A 27,183-nucleotide genomic window follows, 5' to 3' on the forward strand; every position below is an offset into this window, starting at 1 on the left:
TCCTGGGAACAGCTGCAGTGAGTGGTTCAGGGACACTGCTCAAGGCTCTGTAATCTACTGGCAGTCACCATGTGCCATGAGATTTTTTGACCAGCAGCTACACAGGGAGAATGAGACTTGATAACAATTCCCCACTCCTCTAATTCTTTTATCAATTATGATAATATTAATATATCAGTCCTTCTATCAATATCAATTCAAAATCCTATGAATTTAATTATCTAATTCTTTCATCAATCCACAGGATAGACAGCATTAGAAGGTAACTTGCAATGTGAAATATCAACTAGATTACTATGGGATAAAGGAGCAGCTGTTTGCAACAGATTGACAGCTAGGGATGTATTAGCATGAGGCAAACAGTCAGTCAAAGGATTTGGTGCACCTTTTCCCACTTTCCCCATGAGACCACCTGTGACTGCCCCTTGAATACACGCCAGCTATAATCTGAGGCAATAACACAGTCCAGGAGTTTAACTGTCTAAAGGTTAGCTTTTAAATCTGCAGTAGCAGGTCTACTTTTCTTCAGTTTGGTGTTCCACTCAGCCCAGCTATACTCTTCCACTGTTACTTGGTAGCTATGACAATCATGCAACTTCATATTGGGTTTAAATATTAGCCACCATGTCTCAGAGGGATTTGAAAAAGCCAGTCCATTTTTCTGCTACTCGTTCAGAAACAGAGGGATGCATGCATGGTGTTTTACAGTGTGGGATAAAGCTGCATTATCTACTACAAACAATGTCATATTCTCCACTGTAACATGGAAGAACTTCACAACATCCCTTTTTGATGGGCATTTCAATATATCTGAAGTCAAGAGTATAAGAAATTTAGAATGACTGAAGCTGTTTCACCCGGGTTTCTTGTAGAAAACTTGTGCCACCACAGGGCAAAAATCTTGTCATCTACAAAGAGCCTGACTATCAGGCTTAATCCAGAGCAGCTACTGAAAGGATAAGAAACATCCTGCCACTGATAATGTATGATGAAACCACCTATTCTTTTGCCTGCACTGTCCCTTCCACATTGTACTTATCATACTCCTTTCAGTTGCATATTTTTTCCATACAAATCAAAACTTATTGGAGAAGAGTTACTCTAAACCAAAGAAGGATTAATTTAGATTAGGTACAAGGGAGTTGAGAAATGTGGGAAGAGAGCTTACCACTGAAAACTGAGGCCAAAAATAATGTTGAGTGCCTCAGCCTTTTCTGTATTAGACCAGTTATCCTGTCTTATTTATTGGGACTTTACATTTTCTTTGGTCCCCTTTTCTGACAACACCCCTGCAGAAGTCCTTCTTATTATTCTTATTATTGTGGTAAAGTTTCTTCTCTGGTTGGGATGCATATCACCTGGATTAAGAGTTCAATGTATTACAGGAGTCTCTTGGCCTCCTTACATCTTGCTGTGCTGCTTCCCAGCAGATGTCAGAGTGGTTGAAGCCCCCATAGGATCAGAGCCTGGAATGTGAATATTCATGTAGCTGAAGTAAAAACACTTCATTAACATCCTCCCTTAGATCTGGTGGCCTGCAGTAAATATCAGCCATGAGGTTTCCCTTGTTGGCTTGACCCCAGTTTTTACCTATAAATTTTACCCGTTTTACCTGTTCACTGCTGGTTTTCCATGGCAGCTCTCTGTAGTTCATCCATTTTCATGTAGCTCATCATCAGGCAAGTTCATCCTTGCCTGCTCCCTCTGAACAGTTTACAGCCACTGATGCAGTGCTCCAGCCACACATTTTGTCCCTCCACATCTCAGTGACAGTGATTAGACCATAGTGTTCCTGCTGCACAGTGGTTTCCAGCTGTTGCTGTTACCCATGCTGTGGGCACTGCTGCGTGGGCACTTCACCTGGGTTACAGATTGTCTCACCTCTTTACATGAATACTCCCCAATGTCTTTGAGGCATTCCATGGGTCAGGTATCATACCAGTTTTCAAGGTCCACAATTTTTTCCAGTTTTTTCAATTTTGCCAGCCTTACTTGCAGTAATTTTATTTTTCTAATCATCAGGGACTTCAGCAGCACCAACAGAAACAAAACAGAGGTAATGAAGTATTCATGGTAGAAATCATCCCAATGCAAAGTCTGGTTTATGCGAAGTCTTAAACATCACTTCAGAGGCGATCAGCTTTTTAGAGATGCTCTGCGCAGAGTGGATGTTTAACTTCCTCAATTTTTAGTGAAACAATATATCTAATCCGAGTTTTCAACATTGTATTACAGAAAGAACCTTGAAAATCATACATGTAACTGATTCTTCCAGACCACCGGGAAAGGTTTGGAAACCTAGACTCCAATTTAGTACTGTTTCTTAGGCAGCATTGCAAGTTTGTAAACTTTAAAACAAAAAAAAATCACAACAAATGAAGACAAAAAAAGCTTTTTATAACTTTTCCCTTTATCTGTTTGATATAAACTACCAAAGAGTGTAATGGAGAGCCATCAGTACATTTTTTTTTTAGAAAAATGAGTTAACAGTTGTTTTTAACCTTAGACAAAACCTAGTCTTTAAGTACCTGAAGACCTTAAGCAGATCTGAAGGCTTTTTGTACATGGCTAAAAGCTTGCCTGTTTTCCAAATGTGGCACTTACCCTAATAGGGCATTAGACTAAAGGTGGTATCTCTTATCATACTTGAGTAAAATGACTCTAGGAAAAAAAATCTGGATGTAGCTTTTGCAATGATGTTATCTTGAAAAGGCTTTATTTAAATTTAGAACTAACAGGAAAATGGAACACCAAAGCTCCACAAAAGAAAAAAAAAAAAAAAAAAGGTGCAGTGTACCACAACTGTCAGGTTATGTCTGCAAGACTCCTGCTCCAAATTGCACAGAAACAGTGTTCCTGAACTTCCAGACAGCCTCCTGGAGTGTGTGTTAGAATAACAGTTGAATTAACTTCATACTGCAGAAATACATTTTCTTTGCTGATTTCTGGAAGACAATCCACATATAAAAAGATTAGAAAGATTGTCTTAGCTGAAGGGCTGGTGCTATTTTCACACCTTTTACTGTAGTGTATAATTAGTATTCAAATCTGCCAATTTTGGAGCCAAAAAGGAAGTCTGTGCCACAACACACTTTTAAGTATTACCTTCAACATAGGAGTAGTTTTAAAGCAACTTCCCCCAGGAAATGAGTGAAAATGAATCACCACAAAAGCAATAGTCACTCTGTTCATCACTCTCTGCCAGCTGTGAACTGCCAAGAGCTTCATGCAGGCTGCATGTGCATGCCAGAGAGCAGCAATCTGAAAGAAGTGCACACATCTCAGAAAGCTGAAGTGGAAGATGTGACAGAAAAGTACTTCAGATCCTGAAGTTTCACAGAATTAGGAGATAGGAGCTGTTGAAGTTGTTTCCGATTTCAGAGCTGGAGACATGAAACACTCCATGAAGCTTAGCAAACAAATCAAGAAAAGTTTTGAATGACCTTAAAAAATTGTTGGGACACAAGAATCACATCAATAGTCTGCTACAAACCCCAGAGCTGTTAATCCTCTGAAGAGTCATGGTCACCTACTCCCACGCTAGATGAAAACCTCAACCAAATGACATGGAGTGAGAGAAAAGACTAGCACGGTGGGGAAATGCTGGCAAATGCAGGATTTGTGGAAACATTTCCCACCCACAGCATTGCACAGGAGAAGGCAGCACTGCTGTGATGTGCAAAATTAAACAAATTCTCTGTCTGCACATTTAGATCTCAGAGAATTCCTGATGTTCCACCGAAGACAGCAAGTGCACCCCTCTAGGTAGTAAATTTCGCTGTGAATTTTCTTTGTTAATGCATGTGTCATTTTTCCCACTATTCCACTCTTCCTGAGAACCAAACCCGCTGGGCTCGCTCTGCACACGCAGTTGTTTCCCTGCATCGCAGAGACGCATGGATGCACGCACAGAGGCATTTCCCTCCCTATCAGAGAAACTCTTAGCTGCCATCCTGGTGTCTTCTCACGCCAACGGATTTGCTAGAATGTTGTTCATCTGACGAAAACAGCGTCACCGTGACAGTTTAAGGACGTCCCTGTCCTCAACCTATCCCTTTACCGACATCCTTGACTTTTTTGCATAAACCGACAGGAGTGGTGTGTCCCTGAGAGTGATCGGTACCCACCGCCCCCCGCTGATGCCTGGATGGGGCGGTCCCCGCTGCCTACACGTGCCTGTTTGGGCCAGCTGCTCGCCCGTCGATCGCGACCTTTGCCCTCTGCTCCCGGGCCGTCGCCCCCGTCTCCGAAGCGCCGTGCCGACTTGGGGGGCGCGGAGCCTAACAGTGAGGGCGAAGGGCCTGCGTCCGGAGACGGAACGCGGGACAGGGCGAGGATGGTTCCGGGCTCTGCGCGCCGGGGTTGCTCGGGGCGGGCTGCGGCCCGTCGGAGGTCCCGGCGCGGACCCCGCGCCCGCTGTCCCGAGGGGGCACTGCCGCAGTGCGGGGCGGCCGCGCCTGTGCGCGCCCCGCGGGCCGTCACGCCCTGCGGCAGCGCTGCTGCGAGCGGCGAGAGGCCTTGGGGAGGCCGCTGGGGCTAGAGGCAGGGAGGGAAGGAGGGAGGCAGGAAGAGAGGAAGCAGGCGGGGAGACTTCCTCCTCCTCCTCCTCGGCGGCAGCAGTAAGCAGCTGCGCCTCTGGAGCGGCCGGCACGGCTGGGCACCGGCCCGCCCGCGCGGCGGTGGGCTGCGCCCCGGCCGGAGGCTCCCCACGCCGCCCATGCCACCCACGCGTCCCCGCTGGCGCTGATCGCTCCGCCGTCCCCGCGGTGGGGCTGCTCCTGGGGCGGCGGCGGCGATGCCGGTGGCCGCCCGCTCGGCAGTCCCTGGGACGCAGCCCGATGCCTGGTTCCATGCCCCTGCCCGCCAGCGGGACCGCGGCGTCGCTACGGGCGGCGAGGAGAGCGGCGGCGAGCGGCACCTCCGTCAGGCCGGCGAGGCGGGCCGGCGCGGCAGATGGGTGGCTTCTTCCGCCGCCCCCTTCCTGCCTACTTTCTCCTCCCCTCCGCCGCCCCCCGCCTCCTCCGTTGCCTCCTCCCCCGCTGGTGGGGCCGCCGTCACCGCCTCCACCTCCCCCTCGGTTGCCTCCCTTCTCCCGGCACTCCCCCAAACCCGCGGCCGTGTCCGCTCCGGCTCCGGCTTCCCGGGACTCGCCATGAGCGGCGGTTCCGGTCGCTTACCGCCGCCCGCCGCCCTCTGCCCGCCGCCGCCCCTCCACGGGCCGAGCTTGCCGGAGGCGGGAGCACGGAGCCAGGGCCGGGGCAGCCCCGCCGGGCACGGCGCACCCCGCGGCGCCCCGGGCGCCAGAGCCCCGCCACCAGGTGAGCGGGAGAGGGGCCCCGGGGGAACTGGGAGCGGGTTCGGGCGTCCCACCCCCGGCTGGCAGCACAGCCGGCCCGCAGGGCCGCGGAGTTGCCCTCCGCAGTGCCCGGGGTCTGTCCCCGGGCGGGGGCCACAGGCGGGACGGGGCAGGAGGGAGGGCAAACTCCCGCTGTTCTCAGAACGGCGAGGCGAATCGCGGCGTCGGCTGGCGGCATGCCATGTGTCGCCCGGCCGGCAGCGAAGTGCTCGGGGCCGCCTTTGAGCCGGTGCCCGGCGCGGCGATGACTCTTCCCCCGACGGTCGGTCGGGATGTGGCGGTGCGAAACGGGGGCGGCCCGCAGTGCTGGTCGTGCCCGCGCTGCTGCCGCCGGCGCTCCCCAGCCCCGCGCCCCTGCCCGCCGGTGCAGCCGCAGGGTTTTTGCGCTGTGAGGGGCACCGTGTGCACTCGCCCTCCCGCCTGCGTCCCATCACACTTCGATGTGCCCTGGGCAGCGCCGGGGCCTCGCCGGCTCTGCCGCCCTGCCTCCCTTGCGCAGCGGCCGCCGTCCTTCTGCAGCCTGCCGGCTGCGCCCCGCTCCTGGAAGGATTTTTGTGTGTGTGTGAGTGTATGTGGGGGGGGGGGGGGGGGGGGGTTGTGTCCGTGTCTGTATCCGTGCCCGGAGCCAGGCTCCGCCCCTCGCGGTGGGCTGCTGGTAACTGCGGGAATTCACGGAGCACAGTGACCGGTCATATCAAGTTCTTGCGTGGTGCTCCAAAATGCTGATTGCAAGTTAAGCTTTTGCCTTGTGAGACTCCCGTTGAGTGTCTTCGGGGCTCTCATCGTCAGTTCCACAGACGTGTTTTCGGATTTCCTCTTAGAAACCACCCCACAGCAGGGTCCCTCTGAGGAGCTGGTTTTGGACATGTGGTTCGTTCATCTTGAAGCTTCGATGTTTTCAGGACTGTGGTCCCAACAGATGGGTTGATGTGCTTGTTTATAGTCAAACACAAGAGCCGCTTCCAAGGCTGTGCTGGGGTTTCCCACATGCTTATATTTAAACGCCTGTCTGTGTGGTTTTGAGATCAGGGCCTTAGATGTTTTCCTAAGCTGTTCTTTGTGAATGGCAGCCAGAATGAAGTTGTTTATGCATATGTGAAGTTACTAATTAGGAAGTGGTATGGGAGAAGGAAAACAAGACATAGTTCTTTGGGCCTGGAGGGTGAAGAAGTGAGGTGTCTAATTAAGTCTTTTCTTAGCATGTATTTTTAGTGGTGCTTATGTCTTGGGCACTTATTTGGGTGATTTACCAGAGTCTGTGGTGTGGGTGTTTATACTGACAGAAATCTTGCTCTGAAATGAAGCAGGTTTTATAGACAAGCTCCTCTTGAAATTCGTGATTGACAACAGTAAGGATTGCAATGCAGAAAGTTGAGGGAGAACGTTTTACCTTTGCATTGTATTATATAGTTCAAAAGCAGCTTTTGCTGTGTCCTGAGACTGTACAATACATGGGGCAGATTAGTCTCTCTTTGGCCCTCCAAATAAAATATATAGGAGAAAAATATTTTTCTAGTATATGTTATTTGGAAATGGAGGCTTTATCTGATGAAGCTCTATTTCAACTTTTTGTTTTGAAATTGCACGGACATTCCTCGTGTAGATGATAACCTTATCTTAAAGGCTGATCTCAAAACCTCTCCTAATCTTCTTAAGCTCTTAGCAATCCTAGAGACAAATTGACCTACTATGCTACTTTTGGGAGATAAAAGCTTTTGTATTTTCCATTATTTGGAAAGTCATGGTGGAGAAAAGAGCTATAACCTTTACCATATAATAAATTCATCACAGGCCTAGTGTGCGAAGACCCTAGTGTTGGATTAGGGAATACTGGACTTTTTATTCTCTAGAAAGTGGCTTTTTTGGGGTTTGTTCTGAAGTTTTGGTATTCACTTGCACAGATCTTGTATTTAAAAGCCCTTAAAAGTCCTGTGTTTAATGGTAATTGCAATAGTCAGAACTATTTTGCTCAAAAGAGCCTTGCGGACACCCAAATTAAGACATAAAGTTTTACAGTACACTTAAGTGACAGTAAAGGTGAGTGCTTGTTGCTAGTCATCTAACAAATACGTAGAACATTTTCAGATAGTATGACATGTGATTCATCTCATAATTTTGTTATGGTGTCATAATTTACAGACAAATCTGGGTGATTTCTAGTTTGGGCATGAGGAGTGTTTGTTTCTTTGCTTGCTTTTCTCCAAAGGAAAAGACTCTTAATGAAGACTCTTTTCAGTCAAATATTTGTCACCAGAGGGAAAAATGATGAACCAAACTTGGGTATAGGGGCCAAACTTGGATCGTTTTGCTGAGCATCCTCTTAGTTGTACTCTTGATCCTAATATATTAACCTTTGATAAAAACTTGTATTGTGATCTAATCTTCAAACATTGAGGGGCGTTGAAATTGCTGTATTTTACATGCAAGGTTAAGAGAATGTTTGCTATCTTTTCTCCCAGCAGAAAAATGTTCAGTGATAGTTGGGTCTCTGTTGGTGTTGTTTCATGTTTTTTTCCCCAGTATGTGTCAACAGAATGGAAAGTCTCCATTCATGGCTGTCAAATGTGAAAGGATATTGGACTAGAGATGCTGCTGATTCTTTACTTCATTAAGAAAATTGATCCTGATCTTAAAAGGCATTTCACTGTCCATAAAGTATTTTGCCTCAACTGGGGTACCTCATCTCCTTGGTGAAAAAGATTAACTCACCTAGAGGAAAGGCTGTCAGCTAGGAAAAACATGTCTGTAGTGGAAATTCTTAGGGTGGTGTCAATACAGACCAAAAATTGTTTGTTTTGGTTTTTTAGGTCTCTATTGACATTCTCAGGATTTGCAACATCTGAAAAGGAAAGATGGCTTTTGAAAGTTGTGTGGTATTTAAGGCGTGGTTTTGTGTCCATAACTGGTGAAAACACCTTTTGTCTTAAACATCTTTGTTACTCGTATCAGGTCTTTGGATGTCATCTAATGAACTTTGCTAAGTCTGCTTAATATTGCTTTTTCTCCTGTTGGTAAGTCTTAGTTTAGTAGTTTTTTAAGGTGCACATGAGGTTAAGTCCTATATTAAGAGGGGAAATGAAAGTGCTTATTTTGCCAGATGATTGTGCATTTGCTAAGTCTTTCAGTTTGGAGAAGCTGAAACTTCTGCTGAAAGGATTCGTCCCAGTTTTCAAGCCTAGTTGATTGTAGCATGTGGGGAGTTGGACTTCTCATGAAGATCATATGAGGTGTCAGTTAAGTGCAGTAGAAAGCTGAATTGTTAGTGATTTTGCTTAATTCTCTGTATGCTGAGCAGTTGTAGTAGAATTGTATGCTCATGTTGGCACATATGAACTTTTGTGTTTTTAGCAATTGTTTGTAGTTATACTCATATTTGTGGTTTTGTTCTCGAACTGGAGAGCAGTTAATGTGGCTTTACTGTGGGAGTCATCTAATTCTGGCATGCCTGGTGATAGATGCTAGTTTTTTTATTCATGACATGGTGATGCCTTCACAGCTTTATAACCATGTCAAATAAAGTGAGATGGAAAGATAGCTTCGTGGTAGGAACAAGTGAATCATATTCAGTATGTGGAGACTTTTCAAGAGTTACAATTGATTTTAATAGATTAAAGAAGAAAAAAAAACCAAACCAAAACAACAATAACAAAAACCCCACTGAAACCAGAAACTGTCTTTGAAACATCTCCATTTTAGTTTGGTTGAAGTGTGATATAAAAAAATGGCTTGATGGTACTTCTTGGTTAGAATTACCATAATCTTGTAAATCTGTTACTTTGCATGTTTGTACATAATCTGTTTTGGACACGAGACTGCAATTACCTTTAGCATATCAGAATTATTTATTATAATGCTGGTATGTTAGTTTTGCTACTTTTGAATTAAAAAGGAAGATAGGAGGCTTTGTTTTTTGCATAAATAATTTGCAATTTGAATAGATTATAGTAATTACAGGTTTAATGTTGACAGACATATAACAAACATTTGTTTCAAGAAGTTGGTTATAAGAGATATGAGTTGCATATTTATTTGATTTATTTGGGAGATAAATGCAAATGTACTTCCTTAACAATCATTTTCAGATAAGCTGCATTCATTTTAAGCCATGCTCTGTGACTATGACTTTTATACTTTTATTTCACTTTTACCTTGTAGTATTTACAGGAACTGGAAATTATGATTTTATGCCCTGAAACGGTTCTTTGGAGGTGTGCATTTTAGGTGCCAGGATCAAGGCAGCTCAAGTGGATGCTAGCAAATGTTAATATACTGCCACCCCCTGCCCCCAACATAAGTATTTAAGATAGTGTGAGACTGAAATAAATCTATTTTAAAGAAAATATATAATACAAAATTAATATACAGTTCTTTTCATTGTAGAGTATGAACAACTTGATCCTTGTCTAATCTGGCATATTTTAGGTGTAAAATATGCAAAAGCATGGAAATTAAAAATTCAGACTATTCTCTAAATTACAAATTTCAGTTTCATAATGGCAAGAAGACCAGAGATATGTCTTTAATTTGGAAATGCACGCTCTGCTTTGCAACATCTGCTTGTGAAATAATCTAAATTATCCTTTTGGTCTAAGTCATCAAAATATTGAGCCTGAGAAATATATTTGCCTTATCGCAGAAAGGTTAAAATGAGAAAATGCTTTAAAGACTATTAATAAGCATGATTGAGAACATTGTAAATTCTTGGAAAAGCTGTGTTCAATTAAAAAAAAATGGTGAAGTTCGGAGGTTTTTTTTTCTTTGCCTTTTTTTGTTTAGTTTTGCTGCTTATACAGCCCTTTTTTCACCCACAGATTATCTTGGCAAAATGAAATCCACATGCAGACAGAATATTTTTGACCAATTTTTTGCTCCTTTTTTTTAGGGGTTTTTTTTGGGTTTTTTTGTCCTGAGAAAGATAGGCTTTAAATCTTTTTCAACCAATAGATATGCAACTTTTTTTGTTAGTTCTTGTACCTTAGGTATTTTAAATGATCTTGTATGGCATCTGCTTCATATTAGAAGTTCAAATGGAGATGTGTCATCTAAATGTAAGAGTTGCAACTGTTAATGTGGTGCAAGATGTGGATGGATTAACAGGAAGGTAGGGCACAAGAATAAGAGAGAATGTTACAAAATTTTCAGTGCCCTGGTTTTGGCTAGAATAGAGTTAATTTTCTTCCTGGCAGGCACTCTGGGCATCAGTCAGTGTGTGGTGGCTGATGGTATCGTGCATCACTTGTTTCTCTTGGGTTTTATTCCTGGGTCACCCCTTTCTGCCCACCCCCTCATCTCCCTCTTCATTATAGTTATAATGCTATATCATTAATGTTATTTTAGTATTTTACTTTATTTCAATTCCTAAACTGTTCGTACCTCATTACATGAATTTCGCCTTTCGTGATTCTCGCTCCCATCCCACTGTCAAAGGGGGAGAGCAGTGGAGAGCTGCTGCTGGTATTTAGTCAGGGTTAAATCATGGCACACTGAGAGCTCCCTTTACATGAATATTTTAATAAGATAGTGCTGCATTTCCCCAGCTTTGCTTTACTGGGTTTTGTTTGTTTTCTTATGGTTTATCTTCTTTTGTGCCTTTTCTTAACACCTTCTGGTTGCATTCTTCTATGATTGTTCTAAACCATTTTTTTTTTGTTTGTGTATGTGAAGTACAGTAAATGCTTAGTTGTTAGAATTTCTTGCATAAAGAAAAGATCCTCCATTCTTGGTAGGAAAAATACTCCTGTTCTTGTGCTTTGATGACTTAAAATAAAGCTTCCTTCAGGAAGTTGCTTGATGTGTAATGTAGGGCAAAGAATGCATACTTCACTTAAGGAAAGATGCAGGAAGTTTTTTTAAATAGTAAGTCATAGGTATTTTCACAACTATTTTAAGCAAGCATGATATACAGTGTTTTCTGAGCTTGTGAAATGCACACGCATGCTCCAAATATTCATTCTTAAAACACTCTTCCTTAGATATTCTCAATGGAGAGCCTGGCATCCCAGCTCTTGGCTCCTGAGTTGCTGTTCCCATTATCCCTGGCACTGCTTTTAGGTTGTGTCTCTGCATCATCCCTCTTATGCAAGCCCTTTGGCACTGTGATGTATGAAAAAGTAACATTTTTTATCAATCTCTTGGTGGGAAAGTGTGTCAAGATGTTTCTCTAATGTCTTTTGCAATGACTGGGGTTCTGCATCCCAATGAATAATCTGTGTTGCTTGCTGAATTGTCTGGCACTGGTGTGGTTTTCGAGAACATGGGCTGTCATAATAACCAGCCTTCATTGTAGTATTTCAAAGCTCACATCTCTAAGCATTTGGGCTTGGTCACCAACTTCTAGGACAATCCCAAATGAGAAATTAAAATATTACAGGAAATGTAATTTCAATTACAAAACCCAACCCAACCACGCCCTGCCCCCCCCCCCAAAAAAAAAAAAAAAAAGAAAAAGGAAAAAAATTCCAGCAACACAACCCTCTGAAAAACTTGCTTAAGTCTTTAACTGAATTTGTGTTCTGTGCAAGGTACACAACTGTAGCACAAGGGTGTGCAGCCAGTATCAGTAAAGAATATTTCTTAAATGGTTAGAGGATGTTTATGATTGTTTCTGATATCCTTTATGAAGAGTGGAATTGCATTTGTTTCTGTAATACTACCAGTCTCTACTTCCAAAAAATGTTATTTCTGCTTGTGCACATTTTTCTGGAAGGAGGGTACAAGAAAGGTAGAGATGTTATAAATTTTCTGCCAAGCTGTGGAGGAGTAAAGTATGAATTCTGTGAATCTTAATAAAATACTTAATAATCTACATGCCTGGAAAATTCCCTGTTAGGAAGACTACACTTAAATAGTCTAAACATTGCTAAAAGCCATGCACTGTGTTTGTTTGCATGATTTCTAGTTGTGTAAGAGCCTGAAGAATGTCTATTAAACCATGAAGTATGGCTAGAAACATTAGCTGTGTGTATAGAACAGTTGGGTCTGTTGGAGAATACTTGGAACAGCTCCTATGCTGTAAGACTGAACCTGCACCATGGAACAGCAACATACGGTTTGAAAACATTTGCTGCCTGTTTTTTCAGCACAGCTGAAAGTTATCTCCTCTTCATCTTTTGCTGCTTGGCACCTAAAGTATGTTCAGGTTGCAGAGTGAAAATATTAGAGATCTGTGTTTACTCTCTGCTTGGGTTCTTGCTCTGTGAAGTTTTGGCTTTTAGTCACGTTGATACTTCTGCTTTCATTAGAAGCCTGTGCAAATGTTTGTGGGATCAGGATTGTGGTGGATTTTTTGTCTCCCTACCTACATTTTAAAGTGATCTTTTGAATTTTCATTAAAAATGTGTTTATCTGTTTCTTTAGTGTGTGCAGGCTTTCTGTATATATCTTTTGCATGGCATCACTTTTTTCCTGTTTATAAGTTGAAATGGCCCAAAGCCAAGCAGAATAAGCAGTAGTTTTTGGAAAGAATTATCATGCAGATTTAGTAGTTAGGGTATTGAGCCTTCTGGCACAGAAACCCTGTGAGTCTGTAATCGTTGTGGTTTGTGTGTGTTTTTGAGCGAGTTTACATAAACTGTTTATAGTATGATCTGAAAGTTGCTTTTGCAGCTTATTTTGGAGGTTGGGTACCGATTAGACTTCTGAGCTGTTTCAGAAATGCATTTTGATTTTTAGAGGCTTGGAAGTGAAAGCTTTTAGCCACCAGTGTGATAAATGTCTTCAAACTTAACAAATACATGATTATGCTTGTGAAGATCAGCAGTCTGAGGTACATACTGCAGGGACATATTTCAAGAGAATGAGAGTCAAGATGTATTTGATGTTGTTCATCATAAGGGCCTGTTGAGTTGGACTGAAAAAGTGAATAAGATAGAAGAATATTCTTTTCTTTATTAAAACTTAATTTAATTTTCAAGACACTGTCAGTCTCATGTGCCCATAGGGTATTCATTCTGCTTTCATGCAACGAAATGCCAAAAAATATTACTAATGAAGAATTTGGACACTGAGGAAAAATAACTTTCAGGATTTTTTCCGTTTTGATAGCTTTTTGTTTGATGAGGCATTCTGAACATGAAGGATTAGGGAAGAGCTATGAAAGTGGTAAATATGGTAAAAATTATTCAGTAGTGACTAGGATTGTCACTGGAAAAATCCCAGTTATGGAACAGCATATCTCTCTGGTGGAACAGTGATCCTCAGCTATCTCACTGATTATATGGTGAGGACCAGTCAGTATGCTGGGGTGCAGTACAAATGTGCTATTATGAGGGACCTTGACAGCCTGGAGAATTGGGGACCTTATGGCATTCGGCAAAGGCTGAGGCTTGCACTAGGGCAGAAGAGTTTTGTGCCATGTGAGGGTTGGATGGGTGGGCAGCAGCTCCTGACCTAGTGGAGCTTGCTCGCTCAAGGGCAGCAAGCTTATGTAGGGGCTGGAGCATGGGACCTTGAGGACAGGTAGAGGACACCAGAATTGCACAGCATGGTTGAAGAGATAGCCCGGGGGAGATCCCAACTGAGAGATCCCAGTGGCCTCTATCCTCTTATGGCAGATGAAGAAAAGGTGGTGCCAGACTTTTGCATGCTGGTAAGGCTCATCACTGGGAGTAGGGCTCAGGCTGAAACACCTAAATATGTGGCAGATATTTTTAGGAAGACCCTTTCTTCACTCTGAAGCGGAGAACTGTGGACATTATTGACCTTGCAACTCTGGAGAGATTCAGAACTTTGCTAGACAAGGCACTGCTCTGAACTGGCCTGGTTGGAGCAGGGGGATTGAATTATCAGATATCCAGCAGTCTCTTGCAGCGTGAAAAATTTTCTATTACTTTGTAGTAAGCACGTTGCCTTTAGCCTGGGGATGCCTACTTCAGGTATTGCACATAGAGAAGGAATAGCAATTTGGGACTGGTTTAGTTGCACAAGATCAGAAGTGACGGTGTGAACTCAGTTTGCTTTGGCATACAAGTGTCATCACAGTCCTGTGAGACTGCTTTCTTTTCAACCTTGATTTTTTTACATGCTTCCTCCCCACACACCCAGAAGTACCTTTTGTGTTGGGTATTTAATGTATAAGTGCTCCTGGGTAAAGCATCAATAGGTCTTTGTGTTTAAGGCAGGGCTAAACTTCTGCCTCTCAGCCTTTCTTCCTTACTTACTTGCTGGTTTATGTACAAATGGTCTGTTGTCATCTGACAGACAAAAGTGTGCACTTCAGTTTTTACTTTTCAGTCCTGGAAGTATAGGGGATGTTGGGTTCTGTCTTTCCTGTCATACTTGGTACACTCTCAGAAAGTGTCAGATAAATTGATTGAGAGATGTGTTCAGCAGTGAGAGGGATTTTTTTTTTTCCAAACTTGGAGTGTATGTAAAAAAGATAAAATTATTTGTATCCCTTTTTGTTAGTCTTTACCAAACCGGTGTTTCTAATATGATAACTCTATTAGTGTATATATTTTGTATAGTATTTTTAAGGGAGAATGGTATAAACAAGAATGCAGTCAATAATATAAAATATGAACACAGCAGGAAGTAGGAAAAGAGTGAAAGACTGTGGTATATGACCTCCTCAGGCCACCTTCCCATGTAAAAATTAAATTTGCATTCTTAAGTAAAGCCATCATACTTGTTCACTTAGTCCTGTTTCTCTGTAAATAGCTTCAAACTTGAGGGAGGCTTTTTAGTGTTTTAAAAAGACTTCTAGTAAATTACTGGTAAGTATCAGATAAATTAGTCTGCTTTTTCAGGCAAACAGCTTGAGAGATCTGCTCTCTCAAGGAAACAGCTTGAAGGGATCTGATGCTGTTTTGTCTGACTTATTGATCCTTGGACACAGGTAGTAGTTGGACAGTATTTTGCTTCCCAACAGCTGCAGTGTATGGTCTCTGACAAGGACACAGGAAATTAAGGAGGATCTTGAGGACTAGGGAAACCAAAGGAATTGCAGGGAATGGGAATTGTAAGGATTTGGAGGCAAACTGTGTTATTGCAGGAGAAAGATCACTCTTAAAACATCTGTGCCATAAAAGAGAATTTTCAAAGCGAGTGAATTGCCCATATTGTTATGGACTTGTTTACCGTGAATTAACTGAAGTATCATCTGTATCTCTTGTTTGTGGGCTGCATAGAGGCTGTGTGGCAGGGTGGGTAGTGAAGCCAAACAAGGATGCCAGAGTGTTCTGGAGTTACTGGGTATTTAGCTAGGTTGGGGCAAAAGTGGTTTTAAAGCATTTTAAAATAACAAGTAGTGCCATTTGTTTCATTTATTAATCTGTAGCATTTCTGTAACATCGCTGCATTAGGTCAAGATTTTGTTTCCTGGCAGGTATTTTTTGGATGCTGCATTTTCTGTTTTAGACTGATGTCATAGAGAGGTAACTGTTTCTAGTAACTTAGTTCTTCTGCACCATTTTCTGCTGGTTTAGCCCCTTGGGTTTTTTTGGTCTCAGTTAGCAAGACAGGTGAAGAAGTAGTCTGATAGTTTGGATTAGAAAGCAAGACATATAAGATCATTCTACCACTGTACAACACTGTAAGAGAGCTTCGTTTTCAAGGCACCATATCTAGTTATGGTTTTTTATGTTTCTGTGGATTTTCAAAATAGGGTTCGTTGTCCGGGAAAGAGATACCTGAATGGTTTCTACCTGGAGTGGTTTTAATTTTGATCTTCTAAAGATTTTAAATTTGCACAATTTGAAGAAGAAAAGTCCTCTTAAGGTTTATTGCATTTCTTTTTTCATGGTTATGCTAGACCTTCCTGTGAAGGTCTAGCACAACCATGAAAAATCTTTTGATCTCTGTAGAGAGCAGTAGGTGAGAATACTTTAATATTGCTTAGTACAGTTGGTTTGACTGTTGTTGAATATCTGTATACTGACATGCTTTGATATTTATGATGCAGTGTCTTTGGAGTTACTGCTTAGTTAGCCTGTGCTAGAAAGTTATGCTATGCTAACTCAGTTGGTATATCCAAAGGGGCAAGGATGGTCTTCTCAGACATAAAAATGACTTTGACAACTCATTTTGGGGGAGTTTGTCCTATTTTGAGAAACAGGGTAATTCATCAGTACAACCATTTTGGTCTGATAATCCCGTTGTTCTTGGATTGTAGACACAGTGCATCTGGAGAATTGTGGCTTACAAATATACTTGTATGTTCTCTTATGTAGCCCACAAGCTTATAGATGCTTGAAATTTCAAGTTCCTAACAGCTATGTGTGGTACTGAAAAGAAATTTTCGGCCATGTTGGGGCCCATGTGGTACCTTTTTGGAGTGTGGATGTCAGCTGCTTTTTCCTTGCAGTCAGTCCATGTGATGAATTTAAGATGTGATTTCCTATAGAACATTTGTGTTTTAAGACTTTACCTTGCTTTGCCTAACTCTTTGCCACTCCTTGCGTTTAAAAATGTTGTGCTTCTTTCAGCTTATTTGAAGAGTCATGCTGGAACCTCTTGGATTGTTCTTATGGCTGTGCCGGCATTTTCGTTGCTTTTGCTACCTCCCAGGCCAGTTCAGCTTGTCCTTTTCAAGGCAATTGCTGGAGGAACAAATTTCAAAGTGCAGTAAAAACCCTTTGGTGGACTGAATTGCACCTCTTGCAGATTATTTTGTTCAGCATTCCTGTGACCACTGAAGCTTTTTATGCTATCATTGGAGCAATGACATCAAAAGGGGAGAACTATCACAAAGTCCTAAGAGAGGGGAAACCAGGATATGTGGTTGCCTGTTCTCCAGGGCTGCCCAGAGTCCTCAATGGAAAATATAACTAGCAGGCTGAGGGTGAAAAATCATGTCCTGGGAGACACATTTCTGGGACATGAAAATGATTCTCAGCACTGGTAAACAAAATGCTGTCTTGGTTCAACTGCTTGGATTCCTTGGGAGAGTTTTGTATGAACTGCAAAACTGGGCTCAGAACTTTCTTTTTATGGTGTTGCCAAGGAAGACTTCTGCCCATGAAGCAAGCTGCTGTTGTTACGAATGTATTACTTACGAAAGAAGGGGAAGTGGACTTTGGTTGTTTTATATCCATTAAGAAGAAATGTAGCAGTCTGATCTTTGGTTAAGTCTGAACTTGTGGAGTTTTGCTCTGGCTATAGCATATTTTGTTTTGGGAAAACTTGGGCAGTGAGACCTTAACTTCTAAATTTACTCACCTAAGTACTGCAGATGCTACTTTCCAGAAAGCATTGTGAAATGGAACAGATGGAGGCAGGTTTTGAGGAACAGATTTGTTCTATTGCCTTCAGAAATGTAGACGTAGTTCTCACTGTCAACCACAAACAGTCATGCTTCAACTTTGCAAATCAAGTATCATGAAGACAGAATTAATATCTGATCTACTGGTCTGTGTTGATTTTACTCTTCATGCCTATGTTTAACAAGTCATGTGCTATTGTAGTCCGAAATCTGTATTTGTAAAGAGAAGGGCAAGAGGCATTCTTCCAGAAGTCCAGTGGCTGATCTTCATTACTACAAAGAGGCTATTAGAAATATTTTTTTTTGCTTTAAAGATAACACAGAAGCTATTGAATTTGAAAAGGTAGTGTGCTGAAACAAAAAATTGATATATCTCAAGTCACAAGGTTGTTATTAATTCAAAGTATCCTTTACATATATATTTCTGTTGACTATCCTCTGATTTTCCACTGGCTATTGCTCTTACTAACATACTGGTGATCTTAAAGAAGGCTTGGAGAGTTCAAAACTGGTGATGAGATGACTCATGTTAAATCCAGTGTCTTAAGTCCTAACCTTTTTTCTTCAGACATGCATACTTTGAGTTTGTTTGCTTCTAGGGACAAACAACACACACATGTGCAAATGCTCACAGACAGACATACAAATTTAGATACCTCATATATATAAACAGTCATGTCTGTGTCTCTTAAAAAGATTGGCCATTTGGCAGTGGCCACAGTCCTCTACTTCATTTGCCTCAGCACATTATGTAAGGTATATAAAAAAGATTCACTGAAACTGGTTCTATGAGTTCCTAGAATTATGTGTGTTGAATGCATTGTAAACTTACACGGGTGTTGTTGTTGGGGTTTTTTTTTGTTTGTTTGTTTTTTTGGGTTTTTTTTGGTGAAACTTGTCTACAGTATGCAGTGGTATAGCTAATGATTTCCTGTTGGGACTGGATGACCCAGCTACTTTGAAACTTCTCTTCCAGTTCTGTACGCTACTTACTGAGATCTTGTCTTCAGCTGAAATATGCTTAAAAGAAAACTGGACTATATGTGTCTTTAAATCTGTGTATATACTTTTTGTGTAAATGTGGGAGTCCTGTGTTCTGGAGTGGAAAGAGGTATACCTTCATTAAGAGCAACAGTGGTAGTTTGTTCAGTTGTATAAAAATACTGGAGATAACAATCCCCATCAAAATAAGTTAGTCTCTTAAAATGACCATATAGCCTGGATATAACTGCAGTAACTTGTCCTCTTTCTCAAAGTTTTCATATCAAAGGAGTATTTTGGCTGCTAAGCTGCTAGACAGACAACTGAAAACTGCTGAGCTATGTGGATATGTTACAGGTACTGGCTGACGTGCATCTGTGTTGCTGCTTTTGCTTTCAGATGTTACCATGAGTATCAGTTGGAGCACAAGGAGCTATGGTAGTAGGAGTGTTTGGGAGAGCTGGGTCTTGTTTACTTGAGAAAGGTAAGAGTGTGATGGGGTTGTGGGAATTCCTGATGGAACAGAGTGAGAATGGGTGATAACTCAGCAGGCAAGATCACTCAGCAGTGAGATACATCACAAGCTGAGAATTGGCAACTGCAGAGAAGGAAATACTAAGTTCATTATTGCCTCTGTAGCATGTTACTGAATTAGGAGACATGAAGAAAATTCCAGAGTATAGTTCATTTGTGCAGAACAAATAAAATGAGACAGTCTGGAAACTAAAGTAAAATTCAGTGGAGAAAGGAGGTTATGTTGTGATGAGATAACTTTGGCTGAATACAAGGTGCTCACCAAAGTCACTCTAATCGCTCACCTTCCTCATCTGGATGGTGAAGAAAATGTATGACAGAAGGTTCAGCAAGTACAGTCACAGGGAAACCAAACTTGGTTTGGAGAAATTAATTTAATTAATTGCCAATGAAAAGTCAGGGAAGGATAATGAGAAATAAAAATAAACCTTAATACATCTTTCCCCCACCCCTCCCTTCTTCCCATGTTCAACTTCAGCTCCGGACTTCTCTTCCTCTTCTGTCTGAGCAGCTCAGGAAAATGGGGGATGGGGGCTGTGGTCAGTTTATCACACTTGTCTCTGCTGCTCCTCCCTCCTCACGTTCTTTCCCTGCTGCAGTGTGATCTCCCTCCCAAATTTTCCAGCATGAGTCCTTCCCATGGGCTGCAGTTCTTCATGAACTGCCCTAGTATGTCTTCCAGCATGGCGACAGCCTCCTTCAGGCACCTGCTCAGATGTGGAGTCCACTGTGGGCTGTAGGTGATCCCTGCTGCACCATGGACCTCAGTGGGCTGCAGGGGGATAGCCTGCCTCATCATAGTCTTCAGCACAGGCTGCAGAAGAATTTCTGCTCTGGTGCCTGAAGCATCTCCTCTCCCGTCTTTTTCTTTGACCTTGAGGTCTGCTTTGCTGCTGTTGTGCAGCAGTTTTCCCCCCTCTTAAATATGTTCTCTAAGAGATGCTGTCCCCTGTGCTGTGATGTGATGTATCACATGCTGTGACAGATCCACTGTCACCCATGGGCTTGACCTTGGCCTGTGGTGGTTCTGTTTTGGAGCTGGCTGCACTGGTTCTTGTACAGAGAGGAAGCTTTTGACATCATCTGACAGAGGTTATCTCTGTAGCCAGCCACCAAAACCTTACCACACAAGATGGTCTGAAAAAAATCTCTGATTATCCACATAAGTAACCAGTGCAGACAAACATTGCCTGTATGTATGTGTTATCTGACCTTTGGCTACACAAAGATTTTGATATCATGATTTTGTCACAGCTCCAAGACAGTTGCTTGAAGAGGGAAACACAACTTCTTTCCATAGGATTTCCTGGACCAAGATGAGTTGTATGACAAACTGGGTGAAAAAGCTAATGCAAGGAAGTAGAGTGAATTTGGCATGTTGTATTTTTTGTTTTGTGATTGCTTATGTCTTAAACAGTTGCTGTCTAGAAAAGTTCTAGAGCTGAAAAGGGTAATGTAGTTGACCCTAAAAGCAGGTTTCTCTGGGTTTCACATCCTGTAGCGTGCATTTAAAATTGAAAATGGAGTGCATTGCAGCCATTATATTGTAAAAAGTATAAATGTACAGAATGATCTAGATAAAGGCTGTGAATCCTACTAGATTACTCACTTGTCGGGAATAAAGATTGTATGTGTACTTGTAAGTTTGCCATTGGGGAGAGGTCTGGAATTATTAAAGAAATAAAATAATGAAATTTCAATTGAAATGCTAAACCACAACATTTTCATGTAGGTAGAGATTTGTGTATCATGTCTTTTGCTTACCTTTTTTGGGATTTCAGATTTTCAACTTTAACTTGGAGGCTTTCAGAAAATTGTGAAATTGTGGGGGGTTTGTAGTCCTTTTTTTTTTTTTTTTTGTGTTAGCTTTCCCCCACCCCCGCATCAGAGAGAATGCAACTGCAGAACTAACAAAGATGCAGAAATAATCCAGCTATATAAATGGAAAGGAAACAGTAGTGTTCAGACTAATCTGTAATTTTCAGTAAAATCTACTTATGACTGACCTGCTGCTTTGCCATTTGACTGAAATTTCTGTACTTTTCCTGTTGTCTTTGTGAATCTGGTACCTAGATTTTTGAGTGTATTTTTGCAACAATCTTTTAGGTGGATTATGTCTATCTAATACCCATCTTCTGAAAATGTCAGTAGCTATGATGTTTAGAGTAAACTTCAGAAAGCAGTCACATCCATCACAAGGACAGAGGGAGCTTTGATAATATATTTCATGTAAGGACAGAGGTCAGCAAGGTTGATGACAGGAATAGAGAGTAATAAACTTTACTCAGCAGTGAAACCATATTTCTGGAAGAGTGCATGGGTTTGTGAGTAAGGAGAAAAGGGAAATGATTTCTGTCCTCATGCTTGTAAGGAAGTGCTCATCTTCAAATAGTACTTGGTTTGCATACCAAGGAAAAACTGGTATTTGTAAGCATTAGTTGGTTTTGCTGTAGGTGACTCATCTTGTATTTTGTACTGTGGTGAAAATGTAGCCATTTTTAGCCTTTCCAAAGTGACCAAAGACATCTGTATTGTTTGAAGAAAATTTTCTGATTTGTATTTGAAGGGTTCAGATTTTCACTGGAATAAGTAGGTGTGGAGCCTTTTCATGAACTCTTAGGTAGGTTGTCCCTCAGTGAAGCTTTCACTGTGATGGTGCATAGTCTCTTTACAGAACACTATCTGAATCCATTGTTAGAAGTGTTTCAGTGTTGCTTTTTATTGAGTGTGATACTGTGGACCTTTGGGACAAAATAGAAAAATAAGGTGAAATCAAGACATGCTGCAAGAGCTGGTTTGGTTTGTAGTAGTTTTTTGAATGCTAGGGTGGCATTGGTTGCTTAAGGGAGATAAGGACAGCTTTGGTCTTTATAGAGTTCATAAAGCATTTGGTTTGTGCATATGTGTTTTCTCTAATTCAATGTCACAAACCTCTGAATTAGGTGTCTACCCTTTTATTAGCTATGTAGAAGCAATATAAGGAATATCCGAAAAACTGTGTTTCTAGGGTAATAACTTCATGTATTCTTAAGCTGCATCTGGGAATAGCAGAAGTAGCTGCACATTATCACCTGGCTTCTGACCACGTACTCCTAAAATGGATGAATGTACTATCGCAATTTAATGCTAGCAGTAGGTGCTAACTGAGGTAAACCACTTTTCCAGTACAGATATATATCTACAGTATGTAGGAAATCTGGAAGTGTTTCCCCCACAGGTAGTCCTGCTCTAACGTGGGGTCAAGAAAAAAAAGTGAAGAGATCGCAAACACTTTTTTTTTCTGTCTGTGTAGTAACTTCCAGGTGATATGTTTCCTTCTTTCATCATCCATTGTACTTATTGCAATCCATCTTGATAGTCTTTAGAGGGCTACTAGGATATACACAGTAAACACAAATAAGTGCTTTGTAAAATAAGTAAATAGTGGTGGCATAGATTTTTTTATATTTTTGGCTCTTTAAAAAAATTTCCATGGGGAAATAATGATAGAGGTAGGATCAGTGATGAAGGCACATATACCTGGTGTCTTGGTTTGGGAAGACAGGTATCTGCCAGGTAATTAAAAAAAAAAAAAAAAAAAGGAGTTTCCTTTGGAATGGAGAGTGTAAACTCCCCCACACCCCCCCCCCTTTTTTTTTTCTTTTTCAATTATAAATTTACAATTAGAGGCTTTTAGGCAAAGATTTGGGAAATAGAAATAGCAGTTCTTTACTAGTATGTATTACAAAGCAAACAAACACACACCAAAAAAAACAACCCGCCAAACAACTACAGCATTAATAACAAACGAAAACAGTACCAAGAACCTTGAAGGCTTTGTTTCACAAAACCCAGGGCAGTTTGGTTTTGGTGTCCCTGCAGGATCCTCAGAGCACCGAGCTGAAACAGTGGAAAGTCCTAGGCTGGTAGCTGGGATGGCAGGGTGTCCCGGCAGGCAGGGGCAGGATGTCCTGGCAGCACAGGGGGTGCAGGGTCACACTGTAGCAAGAGCAGCAGCGCCGAAGAAGCCGAAGGCGAGGCAGGGCCGGCCCAGCTCCTGCGGGTGACAGGGAAAACTCAGGATTCAGGCCGAACCGGTGATAGTGGATTTCCCAGGACTGGATCCCTTTGGCCACAGTGAAACTCTTCCAGCCAGCAAAAGCCGTTCTCTCTCTCCCCGAACGCCGAAAAAAAAAGAACCCAGAGCCCGCAGCTGCCTCAAGCTCTGTCTTTTACCTTTGTTATCTTCCCCTTCCACCTTTGTCCACCTCTTTGTTTTGGCTAAGTACTCTCAAGTATCCAACACTTGGTCTCCTTGGTAACTTATGGGGAAAAAATTCTTTAGAGAAAGAAGGAACAAACCTAACCCCAACACCTGGGAACGTGAGAGGAAGAGAGAAAGAGAATAAACTTGTTTTTTCAGGAAGAAAAGTATTTTTTCCATTGAATACAGTTCTACAGTAGTGTAAAGTGAATGAAAAAATTCACACTCACAATGGCCTCACTATGCAGATATTTCTTTGAACTTTACCTTCACTTATGTGATTCAGATTTTTTATGAATCTGAGAGAACAGCTTATGCACTTTGTAACTGCAATTTTGAGTAATACCTCACAAATCAGGGGACTGAAGCTAGAAACTTCACACTTTAAGGTATTGATCCTTCTTGCCTGACCCCAAATAATATTGCAAAGCACAAGCTTCCAGGCTGGTAAATGCTTACCTCAGCTGCTGAATGTAAGTTTTACCTTACTCTGCTATATGGTCTGCTCATGTAGCCCCAGTGCTATCCTCCTGTACAGTACTAGTACAGGGTTGCTGCTTTTTGCCTGATACTTGATATGCACAAGCAAATACGATGCAAACCATGTACAAGGCGTATAATGAATATTAGACAGCTTTTCTTTCATATCAAGTGAAAAGTAGAAAACCTGAGTTGCCCTTTTCACCCAGAAGCATGTTATCATTTCACAGATATGTATTAAGCCTGTCATATGGAACTATGACTGCACTTCCTCCCCCAGATGAACTGTTCATTGAAAACATTTTAGCATCACAGTTATTTTCAACTTATTCATTCTCATAAGGTTTTTAACATGGTTGACATTTTTGGAGAGAAACAATTTCCTGCAAAAACTTAGGAAGTTTCCCATCATAAGATGTTGCTTCTGTTATGAAAATAATGTAGACACGTTGGCAGTTAGACATGTGAGGATCTGTTTCTAGAAATCCAGAGCATAGCTTAGTCATTTGATTCTAGGAGAAATAACATTAAATTAAAAGGTTTATTAAGGCAAACTGCTGATGCTTGAATTACATAATCTGAATTTTGCTCTTCTCTCTCGAAGTGGCTCTTGAAAGAAGATCTGGACCTAGGTCTATTAGGAGCATTAAGCAAGGCTTTCAATCTTTCTGAGAGATTGTACTGAGAGCACTTACTTTAGTTGCTGCTCTGTGTTGGGCACTCTTAAAAGTATATTTTGAAGATGTAGTAATATCCCATGATTAAAAGAAGTAGACATCTTCTCGTATTAGACACGTTGAGCTTGTGTCTGGCCGGAGTTCTCTCCAGTTCCATTTTTCCCACTGCTTAGTCTTGTTTATTTCCTTGATATTCAGATCCTCATTCCTAATAATATTTCCCTGTGTTCCAACTTATCTTACCATCCATTGCCTCTGGGCATCTTGAGGAAGAAGAGACATAAAACCATAATTTCTTCCAGAATTCTTTCTTCTCTTTTGACTTCTGTAGCCCTATTGTTATCTGCTATTCTTCCCTCTAATTTCCGTTTCCAGGCACCAGAACCCAGAAGGATCTCTCATGTGCTGTGTTGAGCAATCTAAAGAAATTCGGCCTTCCCTCAGTGCTTGCATACTGCTAGAAATTGACAGCTAATGCTCGGTCATGTTCCAGGAAAATCATAGGCTTGGTATTCGGCTTCTGAACAAGGAAACAACACACCATGCTTTCTTCGTCATGGTGCAGAATCCTTTTTCTTACATTGCTGTTGTGCTTGGAGGGCCTGTATTTTGCAAAGTGCTGCAAATAGATGGTGCAAAAAGAGAAAAACTGTAATCAAGCAGACTACTTACAGAGTAAGGAGAAAAGTGTCATATAGAATTTATCTGACCTGGGGTCAAGAATGTTCTGGCCTGTTCAGGCACTTACCAATCTGACAGGAACTACCAGGGCTGTGAAAAACTGCTTGTCCCTAGTAACCACACAATGTCTATTAACGAGTTTCTTCTCCTGAAAAGGACTGCTGTCAGTCCTTTTCAGTCCTGTTGATGGTACCCTGTTCTGTCTTGCAGCTTTACCGATACCACACAAAAGTACTGAAGAATTTTCTAAAACCTGGAACTTGTCTACAGCTGGACTTCGAAGTCTAAAGGAATGTTTGTAGAAGATGAGCAATGGATTTTGGGGAAATTGTTCTTGTTTTGTCAGATACTGTCTAGTACTAAGCTGGTTTCTGACAAATACAAGCTGATTGTACCTGTCCCATCATATTACCAAGCTTCCAGAAGTCTAGCTCAGAGACTTCCAGAGGGAGAAGTTCTACCAGGCATATTGTGTTCAGTGGGCTGGACTTTTTTTTGAGGCACAGTGAGTGTACTTCAATGTCAGTATAATACTGACATTGTTTTTGTCAGTATTATACTCACTCAAGCAATTTAAAAGCTGAAGAGTCCAGGTCTGTATGCTGCCTTCCTGCTTTTCCCTACACCCATGTATTTAATCAGTGTTCTCTGACTAATTACAGGTTTTTAAGAATGCAGTTATCAAGGCACTGGAAAATCATGAGGTATTTTTCGGTCTTGTTCTGTAGTCTTTTTCTGATTATTCTCAATGCAGAACTTCTGATAAAATTAACAGATGTACAAACAGAATGTTCCCATTTAAAGGGAGAAGGCAAAAGGAAGTTTTTGGTAGCTGGGATGATCTTTCTCCTTGTGTGGAGTCTTTTGTAGTTACTGGCACTGAATTTCATCAGTTTATTTGCGCCTCACTTGCTATTAAATTCTGTCACAATTCTGCTCTATATTTTTCTTTCATTTGACCCTGGGTCGTACCTGTTGCTGATTTTAATAGACTAGAAAATGAGGATTGCTTTGAAATTGATTGCTTTGAAACTTTGAAGACCTTGTCCATTAATTGCAGAACCATGTTAGACAGATGAGGATAAACCCTCGTTAGTTGAACAATTCTGCCCACACTTAATCAAGTATATGTATCTGTCTGTGGAACTGGCTGGGTCACATTTACTTTACTGGCAGTGTGCTGCTCTGCTTGCTCCTGAATAGAGCATGTCCAGAGGATATTCTGGAAATGTGGAGGCTGTGCCCTAGCAGTGGGAACAAAGGTTACACAGAGTAACTTCCTCTGATTTCAATAATGATTTTGTCTTCTTGCTCCTCCTTTCATCTCCTTGAAGGTATTTTTTGGCCCTCACCCTGCTTTTACTTAAGAAGTTACTTAAATGATTTTTCCTCTTTAACATGATAAGTAACTGGGTCAACAGCCTTGATTTTTAATTGCTATGAATAATTAGAAAGCTTTTATAGTAGCCCATCACTGCTTCAAGATGACTTAGCAAATCTCCTGATCTCTCCTTCCCCTGCTTTCTGGGAATGTGTTCACTCCACATTCCACTGCTGGGATTGTCTTTTTTCCATGTCATTCCAAAGAGATATCTTAATAAAAAATCTTGCTGTTAAGCCAGAGTGTACAAAGCTGTAATTGCACTAGAGTAGGATGGAGTTTGGAAGATCTGACAAACCCCCACAGACCTAGTGGTTTTCTTTGAGGGGTGTTTCCAGCTGTTAGTTGTATTCCAGTTTGAGATTATGTTTTTGCACCTGCTTGAGAAGTCTGGGTTCTGTCCGCTAGCTAAATCAACTTGTTGCTTCCTTGAAATTAGCAATACCAAAAAGTATGTCTCATGTCTGCTTTGTTTGTGTTCTAATTAGAGAACAAAAAGCAGGTGGTAATTACACTGCAGGGTAAATAACTGTAAATAATTTTGAATTTCTTAAGTAAGATTTGAGCAATGCAATTGAGGAAAAATCTCCTGAATGTAACTGACTAGTAGTAATATTACTACTACTATTAGTTACTAGTAGTACTACTAGT

At 41.7% G+C, this 27,183-nt stretch overlaps 1 protein-coding gene across 1 annotated transcript in view; it reads left to right on the forward strand.

The window, feature by feature from the left end:
* The first annotated feature begins 4,795 nt into the window (after window positions 1-4,795).
* Window positions 4,796-27,183, forward strand: part of RNF38 (ring finger protein 38) — a 110,335-nt gene continuing 87,947 nt past the window's right edge. Inside the window, exon 1 of the mRNA XM_066181526.1 lies at window positions 4,796-5,318. Coding sequence (XP_066037623.1) covers window positions 4,796-5,318 — 523 coding nt within the window. The remainder of the gene's footprint in view (window positions 5,319-27,183) is intronic.

This window comes from Chamaea fasciata, unplaced genomic scaffold (genome assembly GCF_029207755.1).
Source record: "Chamaea fasciata isolate MVZ Bird 193981 ecotype frontalis unplaced genomic scaffold, bChaFas1.0.hap1 SCAF_4, whole genome shotgun sequence".
NCBI classification, from domain to species: domain Eukaryota; kingdom Metazoa; phylum Chordata; class Aves; order Passeriformes; family Sylviidae; genus Chamaea; species Chamaea fasciata.